This window comes from Triticum dicoccoides, chromosome 2B (assembly GCF_002162155.2).
Source record: "Triticum dicoccoides isolate Atlit2015 ecotype Zavitan chromosome 2B, WEW_v2.0, whole genome shotgun sequence".
Lineage (NCBI taxonomy): Eukaryota > Viridiplantae > Streptophyta > Magnoliopsida > Poales > Poaceae > Triticum > Triticum dicoccoides.
The window spans coordinates 639,926,508-639,947,607 of record NC_041383.1 but is presented as its reverse complement, the minus strand read 5'-3'; the positions used below and the strand labels follow the sequence as shown (position 1 = coordinate 639,947,607).

At 45.3% G+C, this 21,100-nt stretch overlaps 1 protein-coding gene across 1 annotated transcript; it reads left to right on the top strand.

Moving 5' to 3' along the window:
• The first annotated feature begins 553 nt into the window (after nucleotides 1-553).
• On the top strand, nucleotides 554-2,876 carry LOC119365323 (nudix hydrolase 8-like). Its single transcript, XM_037630943.1, has 9 exons — nucleotides 554-825; nucleotides 903-1,180; nucleotides 1,320-1,385; nucleotides 1,485-1,622; nucleotides 1,724-1,801; nucleotides 1,890-1,940; nucleotides 2,038-2,072; nucleotides 2,170-2,278; nucleotides 2,401-2,876. Exons 1-9 carry the CDS (start codon nucleotides 705-707, stop codon nucleotides 2,605-2,607), a joined length of 1,083 nt encoding a protein of 360 aa, XP_037486840.1. The 5' UTR covers nucleotides 554-704; the 3' UTR covers nucleotides 2,608-2,876.
• Nucleotides 2,877-21,100: the final 18,224 nt, after the last annotated feature.

The window sequence follows — 21,100 nt, the reverse complement described above, 5'->3', positions numbered from 1 at the left end:
CAGACAGGAACAGGGCGCACGTACCACGGAGACCTAACTAATTGCAACCACCTCTAAAATCAATCAATAAAGCTGACAAGAAGGGCGGGTGGTGGCCCGCGTGACTGGGTGATTAGGCAGTGATCACGGCATTGCTTATGCCAGTTGATTGATGCGTCCCGCATTGCGGGTCCTCGTCACACCCACCACTCCACCACCGGCCAGGCAGCATTTTCTGCACCCACATGCGTCCGGGACTCTCGTCTGGGTTCTGCATGTCGTTTCTCCTGCACACTGTCGTCAAGTTAGTTTAGTACTACGCCGTGCTTTTGTTCTCTTGCACAGTGGTAACTGCGAAGGAACTACTCCTAATGATAACAATCGGATTAGGGCGAGGCCATCCGTCTGCCTTGTGCCGCAGGGCGGTAACTCTGAGCCGGCGCGCGGGATCTTCGCCCGCTCCGGCGCGCGAATATCCCCATGCCATCGGCGTGGCCCCTTATCCCCGTGACAGTGACGTGGACCCCCCGCCGATATTTTTATAAGCTCCCCGGCCGCTCTGTGGAGCTCAGCCATTCGCCCCCGGACATCGCAAGGCGCGCACGCCGTATCAGTTCGCGCTCCTGCTTCCCACGCACCGCAACGGTAGCATCGCTCGTGATAGCACTGCAACCTGGGAACCACTTTCTTTACATTGCTCTCAGTCGAGTCACCACTTGCCAGCGATGGAGAGCTGCAGCTTGGTCGACACGGCCGCCGCCGCTCTCTGCTCGACACCGGGCGCGCGCCGCCGCGGCCGCGCCGGGAGCGCCGCGAGGTTCTTCAACTGCTCCAGCTCCTCCAGAGGTTCGGATTCCCACCACTTCGTCGGCAGATACAATCTGAATCGCGTGAGCTAACTGTCTTTCGTTGCTGTTGTGCAGAGCACGGGGTGAGCGCGTCCTACTCCATCGGCCGGATGCTGAGCGGGGTGAGGTCGGCGGCGCGGAGGAAGCTGTTCAGGAGCGAGCCCGAGTGGATGGGCGTCAACTGGCCGGACTCCATCGGCCACCATTGGTGGACATCCCTGGAGAACAACTTCGTGCTCGAGGCCTCCGAGGACGAGTACGGCGGGGTCGTCGTCGACGCCGACAGGCTGCCGTCCGACGAGGCCGCCTTCGCCCGGTCGCTAGCGGCGTCCCTCTCCTACTGGCAGTCCGTGGTACGTGCACAGATCGAGAGGGAGAAAATGGGGGTTTGAAACACTCCAGTTCAGTAATTTATAAAGTGTTCACTAAATGTATCAGCAACTCACTGTCACTTGGTTCAGTTATTTACATGTGCTGTGATTCTTGTTGCAGGGAAAGAAAGGGGTGTGGCTGAAATTGCCAGTGGATCGATCTGAGTTTGTTCCAATAGCAGTCAAGGTATGAGTACTAACTAGTCACTGAAATCAGTTTGTCCGAACTTAGATACGAAAACAGTATTTCACTGAACTGATGCCATGTCCCTAAATCTGTGTGCAGGAAGGATTCAAGTACCACCACGCGGAGGAGGCCTACTTGATGCTGACGTACTGGATCCCCGACGAGCCGTCTCTGCTCCCAGCGAACGCTTCTCATCAGGTCGGCGTCGGGGGCTTCGTGATCAATGATCAAATGGAGGTAGCTCTTTCGCGCGCGGTGCTAGTAATAGTTTCGGTCTGAAGGGATAATGACTGAAGAAGTTCGTGTGACTAATGGCATTTCCCTGAACAACCTGACAGGTCCTAGTGGTGCAAGAGAAGTATCGCGGCTGGGCGTTGGATGGTGTCTGGAAACTCCCCACGGGGTTCATTCAGGAGGTAAGGACGCACTGAAGATCATGGGCGATACAACTGTAGTACGCGATGTGTATCGCTGTTACTGAAGCAACTGTTCTTCCTCTTGCAGTCAGAAGAAATATACACGGGAGCCATCAGAGAGGTGCAGGAAGAAACAGGGGTAAGAAAGAGAACCGAGCACTTGGATGCCCGTTCTTTGAGAGGCCTTTTGGTGAGGATTAATTCTGAATGTGTTGTTCTTGTGGTGATATGTGCAGGTTGACACTGAATTCGTGGATGTGGTTGCCTTCAGGTAAACAATCATCCACCTCAGAGCAGCAACTCTAAAACCGTTTTGTCCGGCTCTGAATGTTGTCTCACTCACCACTGAAACCGTAAAACAATGACAGGCACGCGCACAACGTGGCGTTTCAGAAGTCGGACCTGTTCTTCATCTGCATGCTGAGGCCTCTGTCGAGCGCGATCAAGATCGACGAAACAGAGATTCAGGCAGCAAAGGTACATCATCATCATCTTCAAAACCATACCCGAAAATCGACTCCATGGCAGCAGAAGCTTCGGTTCGGAGTGTCGTGCTTTTACTGAAGCGTCTGTACATATTGTGCCGTTGCGTGGTGCAGTGGATGCCGCTGGAGGAGTTCGTGAAGCAGCCGTTCATCCAGGAGGACCACATGTTCCAGAAGATCATGGACATCTGCATCCAGCGGCTGAGGAAGTGCTACTGCGGCCTCACGGCGCACAACGTCGTCTCCAAGTTCGACGGCAGGCAGTCCACCCTCTACTACAACGTGGGCGAGCCCGAGGATGTCAACTGCGACGCTGCCTGACGGGTCGCCGGATTTTTTTTTCTTTGCTCTGCGACCGTCTAGGCGTTGTGCGGTGCAAAGTTGTAGCATTAAGGAGGCAACTGGATTGGCCTCTGTATATACGTGTAGGAGACTGTAATTAGACATGGGCGGGACGGGTTAGCTCTGTCGCGTAGTAATGTGTACTACTATTCGTCAGTGTACCGGTGGTGGCAATTATCTAGAAGAAATGGCAGTGATCTGGAAGATATATCTTTCTTTCAGTTTCAGTGTATTGTGCACTTTGAAAAGACCATGTTTCTCCACGCTCCTCTAATTGCGTTGATTTTCTTCCGGCTTCTGGGCCGTGCCAACGCACGCCCGAACAACCGAACCGATACAAAGTGAATTGCCCAAACCACACAACCCATACAAAATGGTAGAGAAAATTCGATCCAAACAAGTCAAACAATAAAGGAGGCGTCTAGTGGGGGCCGGCTGCCCACTAGTGCGATCGAGCGGCCAGCCCAAAAAGGTAACTCTTGTCCCCTGCGGTCAGAAAAGAAAGGAGACAGGTTGCCATCGAGCAGCCCGCAGGAACAGACTGCCATCAAACCCTATCGAGCGGCCCGCACCCCACGCTTTCAGCGCCTTCCACGCCTATTCTCCCCCACGCCCCGCCGTACATACGCAGCGTCCCCACGCCGACGTACCTACCCAGCGCCTCCCACGCCCCACGGTCCCTTCTACTTCTCCACGAAAGAAAGAAAGAAAGGGATCCAAGGCCTTCCTTCCTCCTCCTACACAGCCGTCATGGGAGCCCCAAAGTAGAAGAAGGAGCTGCTTCAAAAAAGAAGATCTAAGGGCAGGGTGGTCAGAGCCCATACCAGGCACTAACATCAAGTAGGTATGCCCCCTCTGCTCCTCTTCACTTCCCCCTTTCTTCTACTGCATACATGTAGGCATATGTAAACCCCCTTCTCCATGGATCTAGGACAAAATCCATGGAGAAGCTGTTTCAAAAAAAGAGATGAATCTGGCACATCACATCAGCCTACTTGATGTTACTGTTGGATATGTTAAACAAGCCAAAAACTACTTGATGCATGCCAAACAAGTTTCTCCCACCTGGATGTGTTAAATAAGCTGCTTCAAAAGTGTTTTCCCTGCCCCTTTTATGTGTTCAACAAGTCAACTAAGAGATATTTTCTGACCAATTAATACGTGATTCTAGCCAAGTAAACATGCATGCCTGCCAACTAGATATATGCATCCTGGCCAACTGAAACGTCTATTCTAGCCAGTTGAAAACATTGACTGTGCAACGGAACATGCATGCTGGCCAACTGATATATGCATCCTGGCCAACTAAAACGTCTATTATAGCCAGCTAAACACATTGACTGTACAACAGAACATGCATCCAGGGCATGCTGATATATGCATCCTGGCCAATTGAAATGTCTATTCTAGCCAGCTAAATACATTGGCTGTGCAACAGAACATGCATCCTGGCCAAAATGATATATGGATCCATGAAAATTCAAACATCTATTTTAGCCAACTGAACACATTGGTTGTGCAACTGAACATGCATGCTGGCCAACTGATATATGCATCCTAGGAAAAATGAAACATCTATTCTATCCAACTGAAAACATGGACTGTGCAACTAAACATGCATGCTGGCAACTGATGTATGCTTCCTGGGAAATTGAAACATCTATTCTAGCAAAAACTGAACACATTGACTGCCAACTCTAAGATCTATTCTAGTTAAAACCAAAAAACTGCAGTACGACAACTTCTGCAGCAATATGTGCGATAGATAAATAAACAAGGTTATTGAAGCCATAAAACTATATTAAAGTAGTCACGCATATATTGCTTGTCCCACACATATATTCTGGTAGCACACCTATTGCAAAGCTATAGTGTAAAAATATGTTCAAATATACTGGAAGTAGAAACAGAAACGGCGATGAAAAACATATATCTATAGTCTGTCATCAATTTCTTCTTTCTTCTTTCACCTGGATTTTGCATCTGAAAAAAGTAGCATCAAATTGTGTCTCAATTATATCCAGAAAAATCTGAATAAGCTCCTTGCCAATGGAAATCCTGCGGATCATTGCAACAAAAGCAAAGGAAAAAGTCAGAAAACTCTGTGGTAAAAATAAGTCAAGTTCTTGCCAACTATTTACTGCAAACTGTGCAACTAACATAACAACTCTCTGCAAAAACAAAAAAATGTATGCATGTTATAATAAAAGATTCTGCTACAGACATGTTGCTTTTGGAACTAAGATTGTCATAAAATGGTGTGCAACTGCCTATTTACTAAGTTTTTAGGTTGTTTGAAACACTCTTTTATATGATTAACAACTGATTACATTACTTTGTTCTTTTTTATATGTGCAGTGAGTGTGTGGCAGCATCCAAAAAAAAATGCTTGATCTCAATGAGTTGCCTCCTGATCACAATGAGCTTCCTCATGATACGGATCAGCAGCAACCGAGCATACCATAAGGAAACTGGACAGAAAATGTTCGATCTGTTTACTACACGCAGGCAAGTCATGGTGGAAACCCTATGGGCCATGACAATGTGGCAGGCCAGCCATCAACCCGTGGTGCCCCTGTAGTGGTGTCTTTGCAGTCAGAGAGCCATACTCTAGATGACACGGGAACCGAGGCAAATGTTCCTGGTCCAACCAGGACTGAGCTAGGAGCTGGGGCTGTTGACGGAGCTGTGCAAGAAGAAGAAGGAGAGGATGAGGCCGGTTCTCAACCTATGGAACCCTATGTTGGCCTGAGGTTTGACAACCTTCAAATTGCTAAGGATCACTACAATAGCTACACACTACGGATGGGTTTCTCTATCAAGATGAACACATCTAGATGGGCACCCCGCACCAATGAATTGATAAAACAACAGTTTTGCTGTAACAAGTTCAAGAAGCCCAAAGCTGATGATGGAGGAGCTGAGGCTCCTCCTGTCCTGGACCCTATTCCAGATCCAAAATCTGTTGACAATGATAAGGAGATGGAAGAAGAACCTCCAATATTTGCTGAAGAGGAGGCTGGTACTAGTAAGAAGAAGAAGAAGCGCAAACGTGAGACAATAAAGCAGACTCAGTGCAAAGCGAAAATGTTGGTGAAGCTGATAGATGGGCGATGGGAGGTGACGCACTTTGTTCATGACCACAATCATCCGCTCGTGAACAAATCTTTATTGTCCAAATACTTGAGATCCCACCAAGGCATCTCACCTGATGAAAAGGAGTTTCTGCGCATCTTGTATAACTGCAACTTGACTACAGGTATGGTGTTTTTCTATATCCCTTAAAGAATTAAGTTTTCCTGTAGGCAGTCCAGTGTGCAACTGTTATGGTACTACTGTGCAACTGAAATAACTTAATTGTTCAACTGGTGTCCAGCTGGTGCTTGTTGTGCAACTAGATTGTCTTTACTGTGCAACTAGACAATGTCCTGTATGCAAAAAGTGCAAAAGTGTTTTCAAAAAGATGCAGCTAGGTGTCCATTTCCTGCGATTATCTTCTGTGCCAACAAATGTCCTATTACCGAGCAGCTGGATGTGCGCATTCGTGCAACTAAAAAAAGGATACACTGTTTGTTTTTGTATTATGCAGGACGTATGATGCATGTAATGACAGAGTTCTATGGATCTGAGATGATGGTGCCATTCGGACCAAAGGCAATAACTAATCTTTGTACAAGTTTCCGTAGAGATGACACAAAGGAGGGTGATCTGATTGAGACAATTGCGCACTTCAAGGATATACAAAAAACCGATCCAGACTTCTTCTATAAGGTGAAATATGATGAAGAGGACAGAGTTGTCAACATATTTTGGGTGGGTGGCTTAGCTCGAAAAGCTTATGCGGAGGCGTACCATGATTGCATATCGTTTGACACCACCTACATGACCAACATGTACAATATGCCGTTCGTGCCCTTCATAGGAATAAACCGACATGGCCAATCTTTCATGCTGGGTTGCGCGTTTGTGAGGCAGGAGTTGGCATCGAGCTTTGATTGGGTCTTTGGAGCATTCCTAGAGGCTATGGATGGCAAAGCTCCTGACAACTTCATCACCGATCAGGATGGTGCAATGAGGCAGTCAATACGGAGCATCTTTCCAAGCACCGTGCACCGCTGTTGTAGATGGCACATCATGAAAAAGGCTCAGGAAAAAGTTGGTTGGCTGCTGTGCCGGAATCCAGGACTCTCTGATGATTTTAACAAGTGTGTTGACTTCAGCTTCACTATAGACGAGTTTGAGCAGAATTGGGCTGGGTTAATGGTGAAGTACGAGGCTATGACACACACGCACTTTGAGAAATTGTACTAATACAGGTCAACTTGGGTGCCGTGCTACTTCAAGCACAGGTTCTTCCCGTTCCTACAGTCTACACAGTGTAGTGAGGGGTTCAACGCCGTCCTGAAGAGATATGTGAACCCACTCAACTCAATGCTGAACTTCGTCAAGCAATACGAAAAAAATCCAAAACCACATCCTTGCCAAGGAAGGCTGCAATGATTAGAGGACAGAACACCTTGAGATTGAGCTGTGGTCCAGCTTCCCAATAGAGAAGCAAGCTTACAAAACCTATACTAGGGACCGTTACCGCAAGTTCAGAGAAGAGTTTGAGCTGATTGGACGTTATAATGCATTCCAAGTTGGTGCTGATATATTTGAGCTCAGACCGAACCAGGAATTTGTTGCCAAATATGGTTCTCGAAACTACTTGGTGCAGACAAGGGTGGAGGAGGGTTCCTATTTGTGTGAGTGCTATAAAATGGACAAGGACGGCATCCTCTGTTGCCACATCCTCAAGGTGTTCACCCATATTGGAGTTGATGTCATACTGGAAAGGTACCTGCTAAGACGGTGGACACCTACTGCTGTACCTAGTGCGTCAGGGACTCGTTATGAGCAACCGGATGAAATGCCTCCTCAGTCAAAGAAGCAAATAAGGGAGAGGAACATGATATACGATTTTCGGAAACTAGCAAAGTTTGCAAGTGGTTCTGATCCAGCACAAGCTATTGTATACAAGCATATGCGCGCAGCACGTACCGAGATCGGCCACCTGAACAAGTCCAAGAAAAAGAAAACACCGACTTCTGCCACGGGGCCATCAGATGATGGCAACCCTCGAGGACCTCCTCCACCTCCAGGCAGCAATCAGGGGGCTCATTATCCAGGTAATTACCTGCCCCAACTCCTGATCTAACTAGCTGTGCAACTTCAGTTGCACACATCATTATGCCCAGTTGCACACATCATGGTGGCCAGTTGCACAGAAACAGGCTGCCTAGTTGCGCATGTTGTGTTAGTTCAAGCATCGAGATAACACAACTAACTTGTTTTTCCTGTTTTGGATATAGATGATGTCAACCCTCAAGGACATCCTCCACCTTCTGGCCCTACATGCAGAACTCAGGGGCGTAATTACCTGCCCCAACTCCCCATCAAACTAGGTATGTGACTCCAGTTGCACACATCATGGGGCTCAGTTGCACAGAAAAACAAGCTACCTAGTTGCGCACACTGTGTTAGTTCGAGCATCAAAGATAACACAACTAACTTGTTTGTCCTGTTCTGGCTATAGGTAATGCCAACCCTCAAAGACCTCCTCCCCCGTCTGGCCCAACTAGCAGTGCCCTGCGTGCTACTCCCAATGGACCTACAGGCAGGACTCAGGGGGCTCATCACCCAGGTAAAAATACCTTCCCCAACTCCCAACAAAACTAGGGTGTGTGACTTCAGTTGCACATATCATCCTGCCCAGTTGCACAGAACATGCTGCCTAGTTGCGTGCGCTGTGTTAGTTTGAGGATCAAGCTAAAAATCTAACTTGTTAGTCCTGTTCTGCTCATAAGCGATTACAATCCAAGTACCATGACGGGCTGTGCTACTACAGGTGTTTTTTTCAACTTAACTTGCACACAACAACCAGTTAGTTGGACAACATGGGCTGTGTGGTTGCAGAGAACATCAATGCTGGTTGCACAACAAAAAAAGTACTAGTTTTTTTATATAATTATCACACAGGTGATCGTGATGGTCCTACTGTCCCGTTGGAGGTTGCATCCCCTGCACAAGTTTCTGATGATTTTCTGCCCAGGGATCCTCCAAGGTCTACTACAAAGGGTAGGGCAAAAAGTCAATGGTACAAATCAGCGCTGGAGCTACACCCAAAGAAGAAAAACAAATGCAGCCAGTGCCAATCTACAGATCACACTGCTAGTGTGTGTCCACTCAGGCTACTGTGATTCTGTTTCATCGTTTGTAACTTTGAGACAAAAAAGGAAAATAATGATGTTTTTCTAGCAATATTGGGACCAAGTGGACACATTCAGCAGCTATGATTTCTCTTTATCTAATTTATGCTCCTTGAATTAGTTCATGCACTGTGTAAAAAAGGTTGCTATTTGTGCCTTTGTTGGCAACTGGTTAAAATATTAAGTTGTTGAACAATTGTATGTCCAGTGCTCCTAATGTATCAACAAAAGTGAAGATATTGACTTGCAAACGAAATTGCTACTAGTGTGCAACTACAAAATCTGCTTAAAAGTTGTGCAAACCACCAACTACCTCCATGGAGCAGAGAAAGAAAAAGAGTACTGACCTAGTCCTTGTCGTATCTCAGCAACTTCCTCCATGGGGCAGTGTTGTGCACGCTGGTGACCCAGTCATATGCCAGCTTCTTCCTGATGTTGAGTACTTCCTTGGGTTCGTAGTTGGGCAGTTGGCTACCGTTCCACTCGGTGGCGTTAAGCAGTGCGAACAGCCCACACTCATTACTGTGATGGTCAAGAAAAAAGAAAAATTGTAACATAAAATTAAAACCAAATAAAGATAATGCACTCTGTGCAACTGCTTATGTGCCACTATGCAACTGCTTATGTGCCACTGTGCAACTGCTTATGTGGCACTCTGCAACTGACTAGATAATCCATTAGAAACTCATAAAAATGATAAACAGATTGCAGACTAGTACTGTGTCTTAAAAAACTAAAGATTGCACATGTAGAAAAATTTAAAAACTACAAAATGATGGTAAGAAATTGAGAAGAGAGCCATGCTTATTGTCTTACTTGCCAAGCTGCTTCGGTACGTCAATGTCAATAATCTGGAAGTGCTCGATGCTGAACTTTGGGTAATGCTTCCTCCATAGCTGGCATACTGCCCCCGCGATGGTAGAGGCGGTGGTCATCAGCTCAATGTTGTCCAGCGTCCTGTTTGAGTCAAGAACTTCGAAGCGTCCGTCCCTCAAGTTAACATTGAAGACCCAATAATGCCTCCCTCCCTCCTTATCAGTTACATCAGCGCACTCGAGCACTGGCAGCATGACCTGCAAGCGTGAACGATTTCAGACACATATACAGGCTATAGCTAAGAAAAAACATTAAACGACTTGGTCAAGTTAAAAACAGGTTTCCAACAAGTATGTGCCATGTGCAACTGAACATGTTGTGGGTGTCAACAAAAAGAGATGGATCATGTGGGCACAACACTCACCAAGTCCTTCTTGTCGAGACGGTTCTTGTAATCAAACTTCTTGTTTATCTCATTCACGTTGTGGATACCTTGCTGTAAATTTATCTGCAGAGATTACAAAAGCATGGCTCAATTGGTCACCAAAAAAGTGCTACAGATCAAAGATGAGCATGGAGAAGGTTTTGGAAAAACTTACCGAAAACCTCAGTGGCATAACAACCTTCTTTGACCCTTATGGTAAGTTCTCCATGATGTGTAAGATTCCAGTCTCAATAACAATTTTTGACAGCCATTGAACCGGCTTCATCAAATCAACTAACTCCTTTAAAGAAATGAAGAAATTACCATACCTGATTATCTCAGGGCTGAATTTTTTTTGAAAGCAATAAAAAGACATGTTAGCTCGAAGGGTCACATCAGCAAAAAAAAAGGTGCATGAAATTGAAAAACATAACAGTGTGCAACTAAAAGCCTTGTTCTGTGCAACATGCTATGCTTTCTGTGCAGCTAAGTGGCTGGTCCTGTGCAACTGAAAAAGATATGTATGTAGGTTGTGGGGAGTTAGTTTACCTGATAGCTTCATCATTTGCTCCTTCGTGATGCCTGACCCAATACAAGAGGGCAGCGTAAAGCTTGTTCACTGCCTCATTGGAGCTGAATGACTTCTTCTTGATGTAGTCAATGAATGAAGACCTTTGAGATGTTGCGGGCCTTATTACCCTCCTCTGTCTTCGTGCAATAGGTGGTCCCTCGTGCCAGCTTCTGGTTCTGCACATATCGGGGTGTGGCAATTCTCTGGTGATCCGACAGCATCAGTAGCAGCGCATCCTTCATTCACAGTTGCTGGGTCCAACTCACACTCATCAATACTAATCACACTGTCTTCCGCTGTTTCTGCTGCTGGAGCAGGTGCTGGAGCATGACCATCTATGCCGAGGTCAAAAGATGGTGCATCGCAGAACCCGTCACCATGATAAGACTTTGATCTTCGTATGGGTTTAAGGACCAGGGCATCTCCTTGCGGCACAAACACGGGTGCACCGTTCAGTGACTTGGTTCGCGATAGTGTTGTAGTTGGCGGCCTTGGAGGCTTGCACCTACTTATAATGTTGAACACCTCCTCTTGTGTTAGTGGTAGCTGAAAGTCAGCTCTTGGTGATGCAGGCTTGCTTGGCTGCTGTGTGCTGGCTCTTGGTGAAGGAAATATGCCCTAGAGGCAAATAATAGAGTTATTATTTATTTCCTTATATCATGATAAATGTTTATTATTCATGCTAGAATTGTATTAACCGGAAACATAATACATGTGTGAATACATAGACAAACTGAGTGTCACTAGTATGCCTCTACTTGACTAGCTCATTAATCAAAGATGGTTATGTTTCCTAGCCATGGACAAAGAGTTGTCATTTGATTAACGGGATCACATCATTAGTAGAATGATGTGATTGACTTGACCCATTCCGTTAGCTTAGCACTTGATCGTATAGTATGTTGCTATTGCTTTCTTCATGACTTATACATGTTCCTATGACTATGAGATTATGCAACTCTCATTTACCGGAGGAACACTTTGTGTGCTACCAAACGTCACAACATAACTGGGTGATTATAAAGGTGCTCTACAGGTGTCTCCAAAGGTACTTGTTGGGTTGGCGTATTTCGAGATTAGGATTTCTCACTCCGATTGTCGGAGAGGTATCTCTGGGCCCTCTCGGTAATGCACATCATTTAAGCCTTGCAAGCATTGCAACTAATGAGTTAGTTGTGAGATGATGTATTACAGAACGAGTAAAGAGACTTGCCGGTAACGAGATTGAACTAGGTATTGAGACACCGACGATCGAATCTCGGGCAAGTAACATACTGATGACAAAGGGAACAACGTATGTTGTTATGCGGTTTGACCGATAAATATCTTCATAGAATATGTAGGAGCCAATATAAGCATCCAGGTTCCGCTATTGGTTATTGACCGGAAACAGTTCTAGGTAATGTCTACATAGTTCTCGAACCCGTAGGGTCCGCACGCTTAACGTTACGATGATAGTTTTATTATGAGTTTATATGTTTTGATGTACCAAAGGTTGTTCGGGGTCCCGGATGTGATCACGGACATGACAAGGAGTCTCGAAATGGTTGAGACATAAAGATTGATATATTGGACGACTATATTCGGACACCGGAATTGTTCCGGGTGATTTCGGAGAAAACCGGAGTGCCGGAGGGGTTACCGGAACCCCCCGCAGAAGTACTGGGCCTTAGTGGGCCTGAGGGGAGAGAGAGGGCAGCAGCCCAGGAGGTTCCCCCCCATGGGGAGTCCGAATTGGACTAGGGAGGGGGGGTGCGGCCCCTCTTTCCCTCTCCCTCTCCCTCTCTTTCCTTTCCCCTTCCTCCTTCCTAGTGGGACTAGGAAAGGGGAATCATACTCCCACTAGGAGGAGGATTCCCCCCTCCTTGGCGCGCCCCCTAGGGCCGGCCGGCCTCCCCCCTTGCTCCTTTATATACGGGGGTAGGGGGGCACCCCAAGACACACAAGTTGATATTTGTGATCGTTCCTTAGCCGTGTGCGGCACCCCCCTCCACCATATTCCACCTCGGTCATATTGTTGCGGTGCTTAGGCGAAGCCCTGTGTCGGTAGAACATCATCATCGTCACCACGCCGTCGTGCTGACGGAACTCATCCCCGACACTTTGCTGGATCGAAGTCCGGGGATCGTCATCGAGCTGAACGTGTGCTGAACTCGGAGGTGCCGCACGTTCGGTGCTTGGATCGGTCGGATCTTGAAGACGTACGACTACATCAACCGCGTTGTCATAACGCTTCCGCTTACGGTCTACGAGGGTACATGGACATTACTCTCCCCTCTCGTTGCTATGCCATCACCATGATCTTGCATGTGCGTAGGATTTTTTTTGAAATTACTACGTTCCCCAACAGTGGCATCCGAGCCTAGGTTTTATGCGTTGATGTTATATGCACGAGTAGAACACAAGTGAGTTGTGGGCGATATAAGTCATACTGCTTACCAGCATGTCATAGTTTGGTTCGGCGGTATTGTTGGATGAAGCGGCCCAGACCGACATTATGCGTACGCTTACCCGAGATTGGTTCTACCGACGTGCTTTGCACACAGGTGGCTGGCGGGTGTCAGTTTCTCCAACTTTAGTTGAACCGAGTGTGGCTACGCCCGGTCTTTGTGAAGGTTAAAACAGCACCAACTTGACAAACTATCGTTGTGGTTTTGATGCGTAGGTAAGAACGGTTCTTGCTAAGCCCGTAGCAGCCACGTAAAATTTGCAACAACAAAGTAGAGGACGTCTAACTTGTTTTTGCAAGGCATGTTGTGATGTGATATAGTCAAGACGTGATGCTATATTTTATTGTATGAGATGATCATGTTTTGTAACCGAGTTATCGGCAACTGGCCGGAGCCATATGGTTGTCGCTTTATTGTATGCAATGCAATCGCCCTGTAATGCTTTACTTTGTCACTAAGCGGTAGTGATAGTCGTAGAAGCATAAGATTGGCGAGACGACAACGATGCTACGATGGAGATCAAGGTGTCGCGCCGGTGACGATGGTCATCATGGAGGTGCTTCGGAGATGGAGATCACAAGCACAAGATGATGATGGCCGTATCATATCATTTATATTGATTGCATGTGATGTTTATCTTTTATGCATCTTATCTTGCTTTGATTGACGGTAGCATTATAAGATGATCTCTCACTAAATTTCAAGATAAAAAGTGTTCTCCCTGAGTATGCACCGTTGCCAAAGTTCGTCGTGCCCAGACACCACGTGATGATCGGGTGTGATAAGCTCTATGTCCATCTACAACGGGTGCAAGCCAGTTTTGCACACGCAGAATACTTAGGTTAAACTTGACGAGCCTAGCATATGCAGATATGGCCTCGGAACACTGAGACCGAAAGGTCGAGCTTGAATCATATAGTAGATATGATCAACATAGTGATGTTCACCATTGAAAACTACTCCATTTCACGTGATGATCGGTTATGGTTTAGTTGATTTGGATCACGTGATCACTTAGATGATTAGAGGGATGTCTATCTAAGTGGGAGTTCTTAAGTAATATGATTAATTGAACTTTAATTTATCATGAGCTTAGTCTCGGTAGTATTTTGCATGTCTATGTTGTTGTAGATCAATAGCTTGCATTGTTGCTTCTCTATATTTTTATATATGTTCCTAGAGAAAACTATGTTGAAAGATGTTAGTAGCAATGATGCGGATTCGATCCGTGATATGCGGATTATCCTCGTTGCTGCACAGAAAAATTATGTCCTTGATGCACCGCTAGGTGACAGACCTATTGCAGGAGCAGATGGAGACGTTATGAACGTTTCCCTAGCTCAATATGATGACTACTTGATAGTTAAGTGCACCATGCTTAACTACTTAGAATCGGGATTTCAAAGACGTTTTGAACGTAATGGACCATATGAGATGTTCCAGGAGTTGAAGTTAATATTTCAAGAAAATACCCGAGTTGAGAGATATGAAGTCTCCAACAAGTTCTATAGCTAAAAGATGGAGGAGAATTGCTCAACTAGTGAGCAAGTACTTAGATTGTCTGAGTACTACAATCGCTTGAAACAAGTGGGAGTTAATCTTCCAGATAAGATAGTGATTGGCAGAATTCTCTAGTCACCATCACCAAGTTAGTAGAACTTCGTGATGAACTATAATGCAAGGGATAACAAAAGCGATTCCCGAGCTCTTCGCGATGCTGAAATCGAGAAGGTAGAAATCAAGAAAGAGCATCAAGTGTTGATGATTGATAAGACCACTAGTTACAAGAAAAGGGCAAAGGGAAAGAAAGGGAACTTCAAGTAGAATGACAAACAAGTTGTCACTCCCACGAAGAAGCCCAAAGCTGAACCAAAGCCTGAAACTGAGTGCTTACACTTCAAAGGAAATGGTCACTGGAAACGGAAATACCCTGAATATTTGGTGGATAAGAAGGATGGCAAAGTGAACAAGGGTATATTTGATATACTGGTTATTTATGTGTACCTTACTAGTGTTTATAGTAGCCCCTGAGTATTTGATACTTGTTCAGTTGCTCAGATTAGTAACTCGAAATAGGAGTTACAGAATAAACATAAACTAGTTGAGGGTGAAGTAACGATGTGTGTTGGAAGTGGTTCCAAGATTGATATGATCATCATCGCACACTCTCTATACTTTCGGGATTAGTGTTGAACCTAAATAAATGTTATTTGGCGTTTACGTTGAGCATGGATATGATTTGATCATGTTTATTGCAATAAGATTATTCAGTTAAAGTCAGAGAATAATTGTTGTTCTATTTACATGAATAAAACCTTCAATGGTCATACACCCAATAGTTTGTTGGATCTCGATCGTAGTGATACACATATTCATAATATTAATGTCAAAAGATGCAAAGTTGATAATGATAGTGCAACTTATTTGCGGCACTGCCGTTTAGGTCATATCGGTATAAAGCGCATGAAGAAACTCCATGCTGATGGGTTTTTGGAATCACTTGATTATGAATCATTTGATGCTTGCGAACCGTGCCTTTTTGGGCAAGATGACTAAAACTCCGTTCTTCGGAACAATGGAACGAGATACTGACTTGTTGGAAATAATACATACTGATGTATGCAGACCAATGAGTATTAAGGCTCGTGGTGAGTATCGTTATTTTCTGACCTTCACATATGATTTGAGCAGATATGGGTATATCTACTTGATGAAACATAAGTCTGAAATAGTTGAAAGGTTCAAAGGATTTCAGAGTGAAGTGGAAAATCATCGTAACAAGAAAATAAAGTTTCTGCGATCTGATCGTGGAGATGAATATTTGAGTTACGAGTTTGGTCTTCAGTTAAAATAATGTGGAATAGTTTCACAAACTCATGCCACTTGGAACACCATAGCGTAACGGTGTGTCCGAACTTCGTAACCGCACTTTATTGGATATTGTGTGACCTATGATGTCTCTTATCGGTTTACCACTATCGTTTTGGGGTTATGCATTAGAGACAGTTGCATTCACTTTAAATAGGGCGCCACAGAAATCCGTTGAGACGACGGCTTATGAACTGTGGTTTGGCAAGAAACCAAAGTTGTCGTTTCTTAAAGTTTGGGCCTGCGATGCTTATGTGAAAAAGTTTTCACCTGATAAGCTCGAACTCAATTATCGGAGAAATGCGCCTTCATAGAATACCCAAAGGTAACTATTGGGTACACCTTCTATCACAGATACGAAGGCAAGTTATTCATTGCTAAAATGGATCCTTTCTAAAGAAGGAGTTTCTCTCGAAAGAAGTGAGTGGGAGGAAAGTAGAACTTGATGAGGCAATTGTACCTTCTCCCTTATTGGAAAGTAGTTCATCACAGAAATCAGTTCCTGTGACATCTACACCAATTAGTGAGGAAGTTAATGATGATGATCATGGAACTTCAGATCAAGTTGTTACTGAACCTCATAGGTCAAATAGAATAAGATCCACACCAGAGTGGTACGGTAATAATGTTCTAGAATTCATGTTACTAGACCATGATGAACCTTAGAACTATGAGGAAGCGATGATGAGCCCAGATTCCGTGAAATGGCTTGAGGCCATAAAATCTGAGATATGATCCATGTATGAGAACAAAGTATGGACTTTGATTGACTTGCTCAATGATCAGCAAGCCATGTTAAATAAATGGATCTTCAAGAGGAAGACGGACACTGATAGTAGTGTTACTATCTACAAAGCTCGACTTGTTGCAAAAGGTTTTCGACAAGTTCAAAGTGTTGAATACGATGAGATTTTCTCACTCGTAACGATGCTTAAGTCTGTCCGAATCATGTTAGCAATTGCCACATTTTATGAAATCTGGCAAATGGATATCAAAACTGTGTTCCTGAATGGATTTCTGGAAGAAGAGTTGTATATGATGCAACCGGAAGGTTTTGTCGATTCAAAAGGTGCTAACAAAATGTGCAAGCTCTAGCGATCCATCAATGGACTGGTGCAAGCATCTCGGAGTTGGAATATACGCTTTGATGAGTTGATCAAAGCATATGGTTTTATACAGACTTTTGGAAAGGCCTGTATTTACAAGAAAGTGAGTGGGAGCACTATAGCCTTTCTGATAAGTATATGTGAATGACATATTGTTGATCGGAAATGATGTAGAATTTTCTGGAAAGCATAAAGAAGTGTTTGAAAGGAGTTTTTCAAAGAAGGACCTCAGTGAAACTACTTACACATTGAGCATCAAGATCTATAGAGATAGATCAAGACGCTTGATAAGATTTTTCAATGAGTACATACCTTGACAAGGTTTTGATGTAGTTCAAAATGGAACAGTGAAAGAAAGAGTTCTTGCCTGTGATGCAAAGGTGTGAAGTTGAGTAAGACTCAAAACCCGACCATGGCAGAAAATAGAAAGAGAATGAAAAGTCATTCCCTATGACTCAGTCATAGGTTCTATATAGTATGCTATGCTGTTTACCAGACCTATTGTATACCTTGCTCTAGTTTGGCAAAGGAATACAATTTTGATCTAAGAGTAGATCACTGGACAGCGGTCAAGAATATCCTTAGTGAGGACTAAGAAGATGTTTCTCGATTATGGAGGTGATAAAAGAGTTCGTCGTAAAGAGTTACATCGATGCAAGCTTTTACACCGATCCAGATGACTCTAAGTCTCAATCTGGACACATATTGAAAGTGGGAGCAATTAGCTACAGTAGCTCCGTGCAGAGCATTGTAGACATAGAATATTTGCAAAATACATATGGCTCAGAATGTGACAGACCCGTTGACTAAACTTCTCTCGTGAGCAAAACATGATCATACCTTGGTACTCTTTGGGTGTTAATCACATAGCGATGTGAACTAGATTATTGACTCTAGTAGACCCTTTGGGTGTTGATCACATGACGATGTGAACTATGAGTATTAATCACATATAGATGTGAATATTGGTGTTGAATCACATGGCGATGTGAACTAGATTATTGACTCTAGTGCAAGTGGGAGACTGAAGGAAATATGCCCTAGAGCCAATAATAGAGTTATTATTTATTTCCTTATATCATGATAAATGTTTATTATTCATGCTAGAATTGTATTAACCGGAAACATAATACATGTGTGAATACATAGACAAACTGAGTGTCACTAGTATGCCTCTACTTGACTAGCTCATTAATCAAAGATGGTTATGTTTCCTAGCCATGGACAAAGAGTTGTCATTTGATTAACGGGATCACATCATTAGTAGAATGATGTGATTGACTTGACCCATTCCGTTAGCTTAGCACTTGATCGTATAGTATGTTTCTATTGCTTTCTTCATGACTTATACATGTAACTATGACTATGAGATTATGCAACTCCCGTTTACCGGAGGAACACTTTGTGTGCTACCAAACGTCACAACGTAACTGGGTGATTATAAAGGTGCTCTACAGGTGTCTCCAAAGGTAATTTTTGGGTTGGCGTATTTCGAGATTAGGATTTGTCACTCCGATTGTCGAAGAGGTATCTCTGGGCCCTCTCGGTAATGCACATCACTTAAGCCTTGCAAGCATTGCAACTAATGAGTTAGTTGTGAGATGATGTATCACAGAACGAGTAAAGAGACTTGCCGGTAATGAGATTGAACTAGGTATTGAGATACCGACGATCAAATCTCGGGCAAGTAACATACCGATGACAAAGGGAACAACGTATGTTGTTATGCGGTTTGACCGATAAAGATCTTCGTAGAATATGTAGGAGCCAATATGAGCATCCAGGTTCCGCTATTGGTTATTGACCGGAAACAGTTCTAGGTCATGTCTGCATAGTTCTCGAACTCGTAGCGTCCGCACGCTTAATGTTACGATGACAGTTTTATTATGAGTTTATATGTTTTGATGTACCGAAGGTTGTTCGGGGTCCCGGATGTGATCACGGACATGGCGAGGAGTCTCGAAATGGCCGAGACATAAAGATTGATATATTGGACGACTATATTCGGACACCGGAATTGTTCCGGGTGATTTCGGAGAAAACCGGAGTGCCGGAGGGGTTACCGGAACCCCCGGGGAAGTATTGGGCCTTAGTGGGCCTGAGGGGAGAGAGAGGGAAGCAGCCCAGGAGGTGGCGCGCTGCCCCTTGGGGAGTCCGAATTGGACTAGGGAGGGGGGGGCGCGGCCCCTCTTTCCCTCTCCCTCTCCCTCTCTTTCCTTCCCCCTTCCTCCTTCCTAGTGGGACTAGGAAAGGGGAATCCTACTCCCACTAGGAGGAGGATTCCCCCCTCCTTGGCGCGCCCCCTAGGGCCGGCCGGCCTCCCCCCTTGCTCCTTTATATACGGGGGCAGGGGGGCACCCCAAGACACACAAGTTGATATTCGTGATTGTTCCTTAGCCGTGTGCGGTGCCCCCTCCACCATATTCCACCTCGGTCATATCGTTGTAGTGCTTAGGCGAAGCCCTGCGTTGGTAGAACATCATCATCGTCACCATGCCGTCGTGCTGACGGAACTCATCCCCGACACTTTGCTGGATCGGAGTCCGGGGATCGTCATCGAGCTGAACGCGTGCTGAACTCGGAGGTGCCGTACGTTTGGTGCTTGGATTGGTTGGATCGTGAAGACGTACGACTACATCAACCGCGTTGTCATAACGCTTCCGCTTACGGTCTATGAGGGTACGTGGACATTACTCTCCCCTCTCATTGCTATGCCATCACCATGATCTTGCGTGTGCGTAGGATTTTTTTGAAATTACTACGTTCCCCAACACTTGGGGACGGTAATTTGGTACTAGGATCACCTCCTTTTAGGTTTGGCATTGAAGCATCTCTATGAGTAGGCACCTTGGGGCTTGCAGTTGCAGTGGTGCCTTCCTGAGCAGTTGTGGTGGTTTTGACTGTGACCACGCTGCTAGCTGACACATCAGTTGGCACACTGGTATCTGTAGTTGGCATCTTTCCAGTCTGAGTTGGCAGCAACCTAGCAGAACTTGGCACCCCTGCATCAATGGCCGCGGGTCGCAGTTCTCTCTCGTCTCTGAACCCCAAACCTTTTGTGGCCTGTTCCCCCTTTGTGCCCCTGGCAAACTTGACAATCTTTTGCTGCTTAGGTGGTTTTTGTGGGACTGTTGAAAGGGGAGTCTTCCCCTTGATCTGTTGAACTCCTGTGATGGTGGTTGTCTCTCTGCTCACTACAGTTGGCGTATCAGTTTGAAGGACAGCTTCCTTGACCATATTTACTTCAGCATCTGCACTCACCATCTTCTCCTTGGTTTGAGGTAACTGCAGATTCTTCTTCATTGAAACTGCTTTACGCTTCTGGACCACGTGAGGGTTTGCCATGGATGTTGCCTTACTCTTGCTGGAGCTTAGGTCTGGAAGCTGCTTCAAATATTCCTTGTATTTTTCCTTTGAATGAACCCAGTCAAGACCCTTTCCTGCTTCCTCCATGTCAACTTTATTCTTTTCAGCAACACTTGATAAGAACAGGCTGTTGTCAATGGCAAAGTTGATCTTCTCATACATATCTTGGTCGCTAAAATCTGGCACAGGAAAGGTGGTTGCCAAAGCTAGCTTCAAGTTGCAGAGCTTGAACATATCAATGCTGTCCTGAGACTCTGCTTCGTCATTTTTCTTTGACTTCGGCAAATGCTTGTCTTTCCAGCAAGTTTTGTCGATTAACATCTGTAGTGTGCTCCTGCTACTCAATGAATTGCTGCTGCTGGCAGGAGTGGCAGAAGTGCTAGTCCTCCTGGATGTGTTGCCGCCTGTACCACCAGAACCAGGGGCATTGTCATCATCATCATCATCATCGCTGCTATCGCTGCCTCCATTGGATCCCCCAACATCATCACCATAACCATCCTCGTCTTCTTCATCGTCGTCTTCTTCCCCCTCACTGCCATCAACTGCTGCGCCTTTGTCTTCTCCCCTCTCACTGCCATCAACTGCTGCACCTTTGTCCCCGTCCCCCTCTTCGGCCTCAC

Coding starts and splice junctions, on each gene's coding strand:
- LOC119365323 (XM_037630943.1), top strand. CDS start 705: ATGGAGAGCTGCAGCTTGGTCGACACGGCCGCCGCCGCTCTCTGCTCG. Junction 826..902: donor CTGCTCCAGCTCCTCCAGAG/GTTCGGATTCCC, acceptor GCTGTTGTGCAG/AGCACGGGGTGAGCGCGTCC. Junction 2,279..2,400: donor CAGAGATTCAGGCAGCAAAG/GTACATCATCAT, acceptor TGCGTGGTGCAG/TGGATGCCGCTGGAGGAGTT.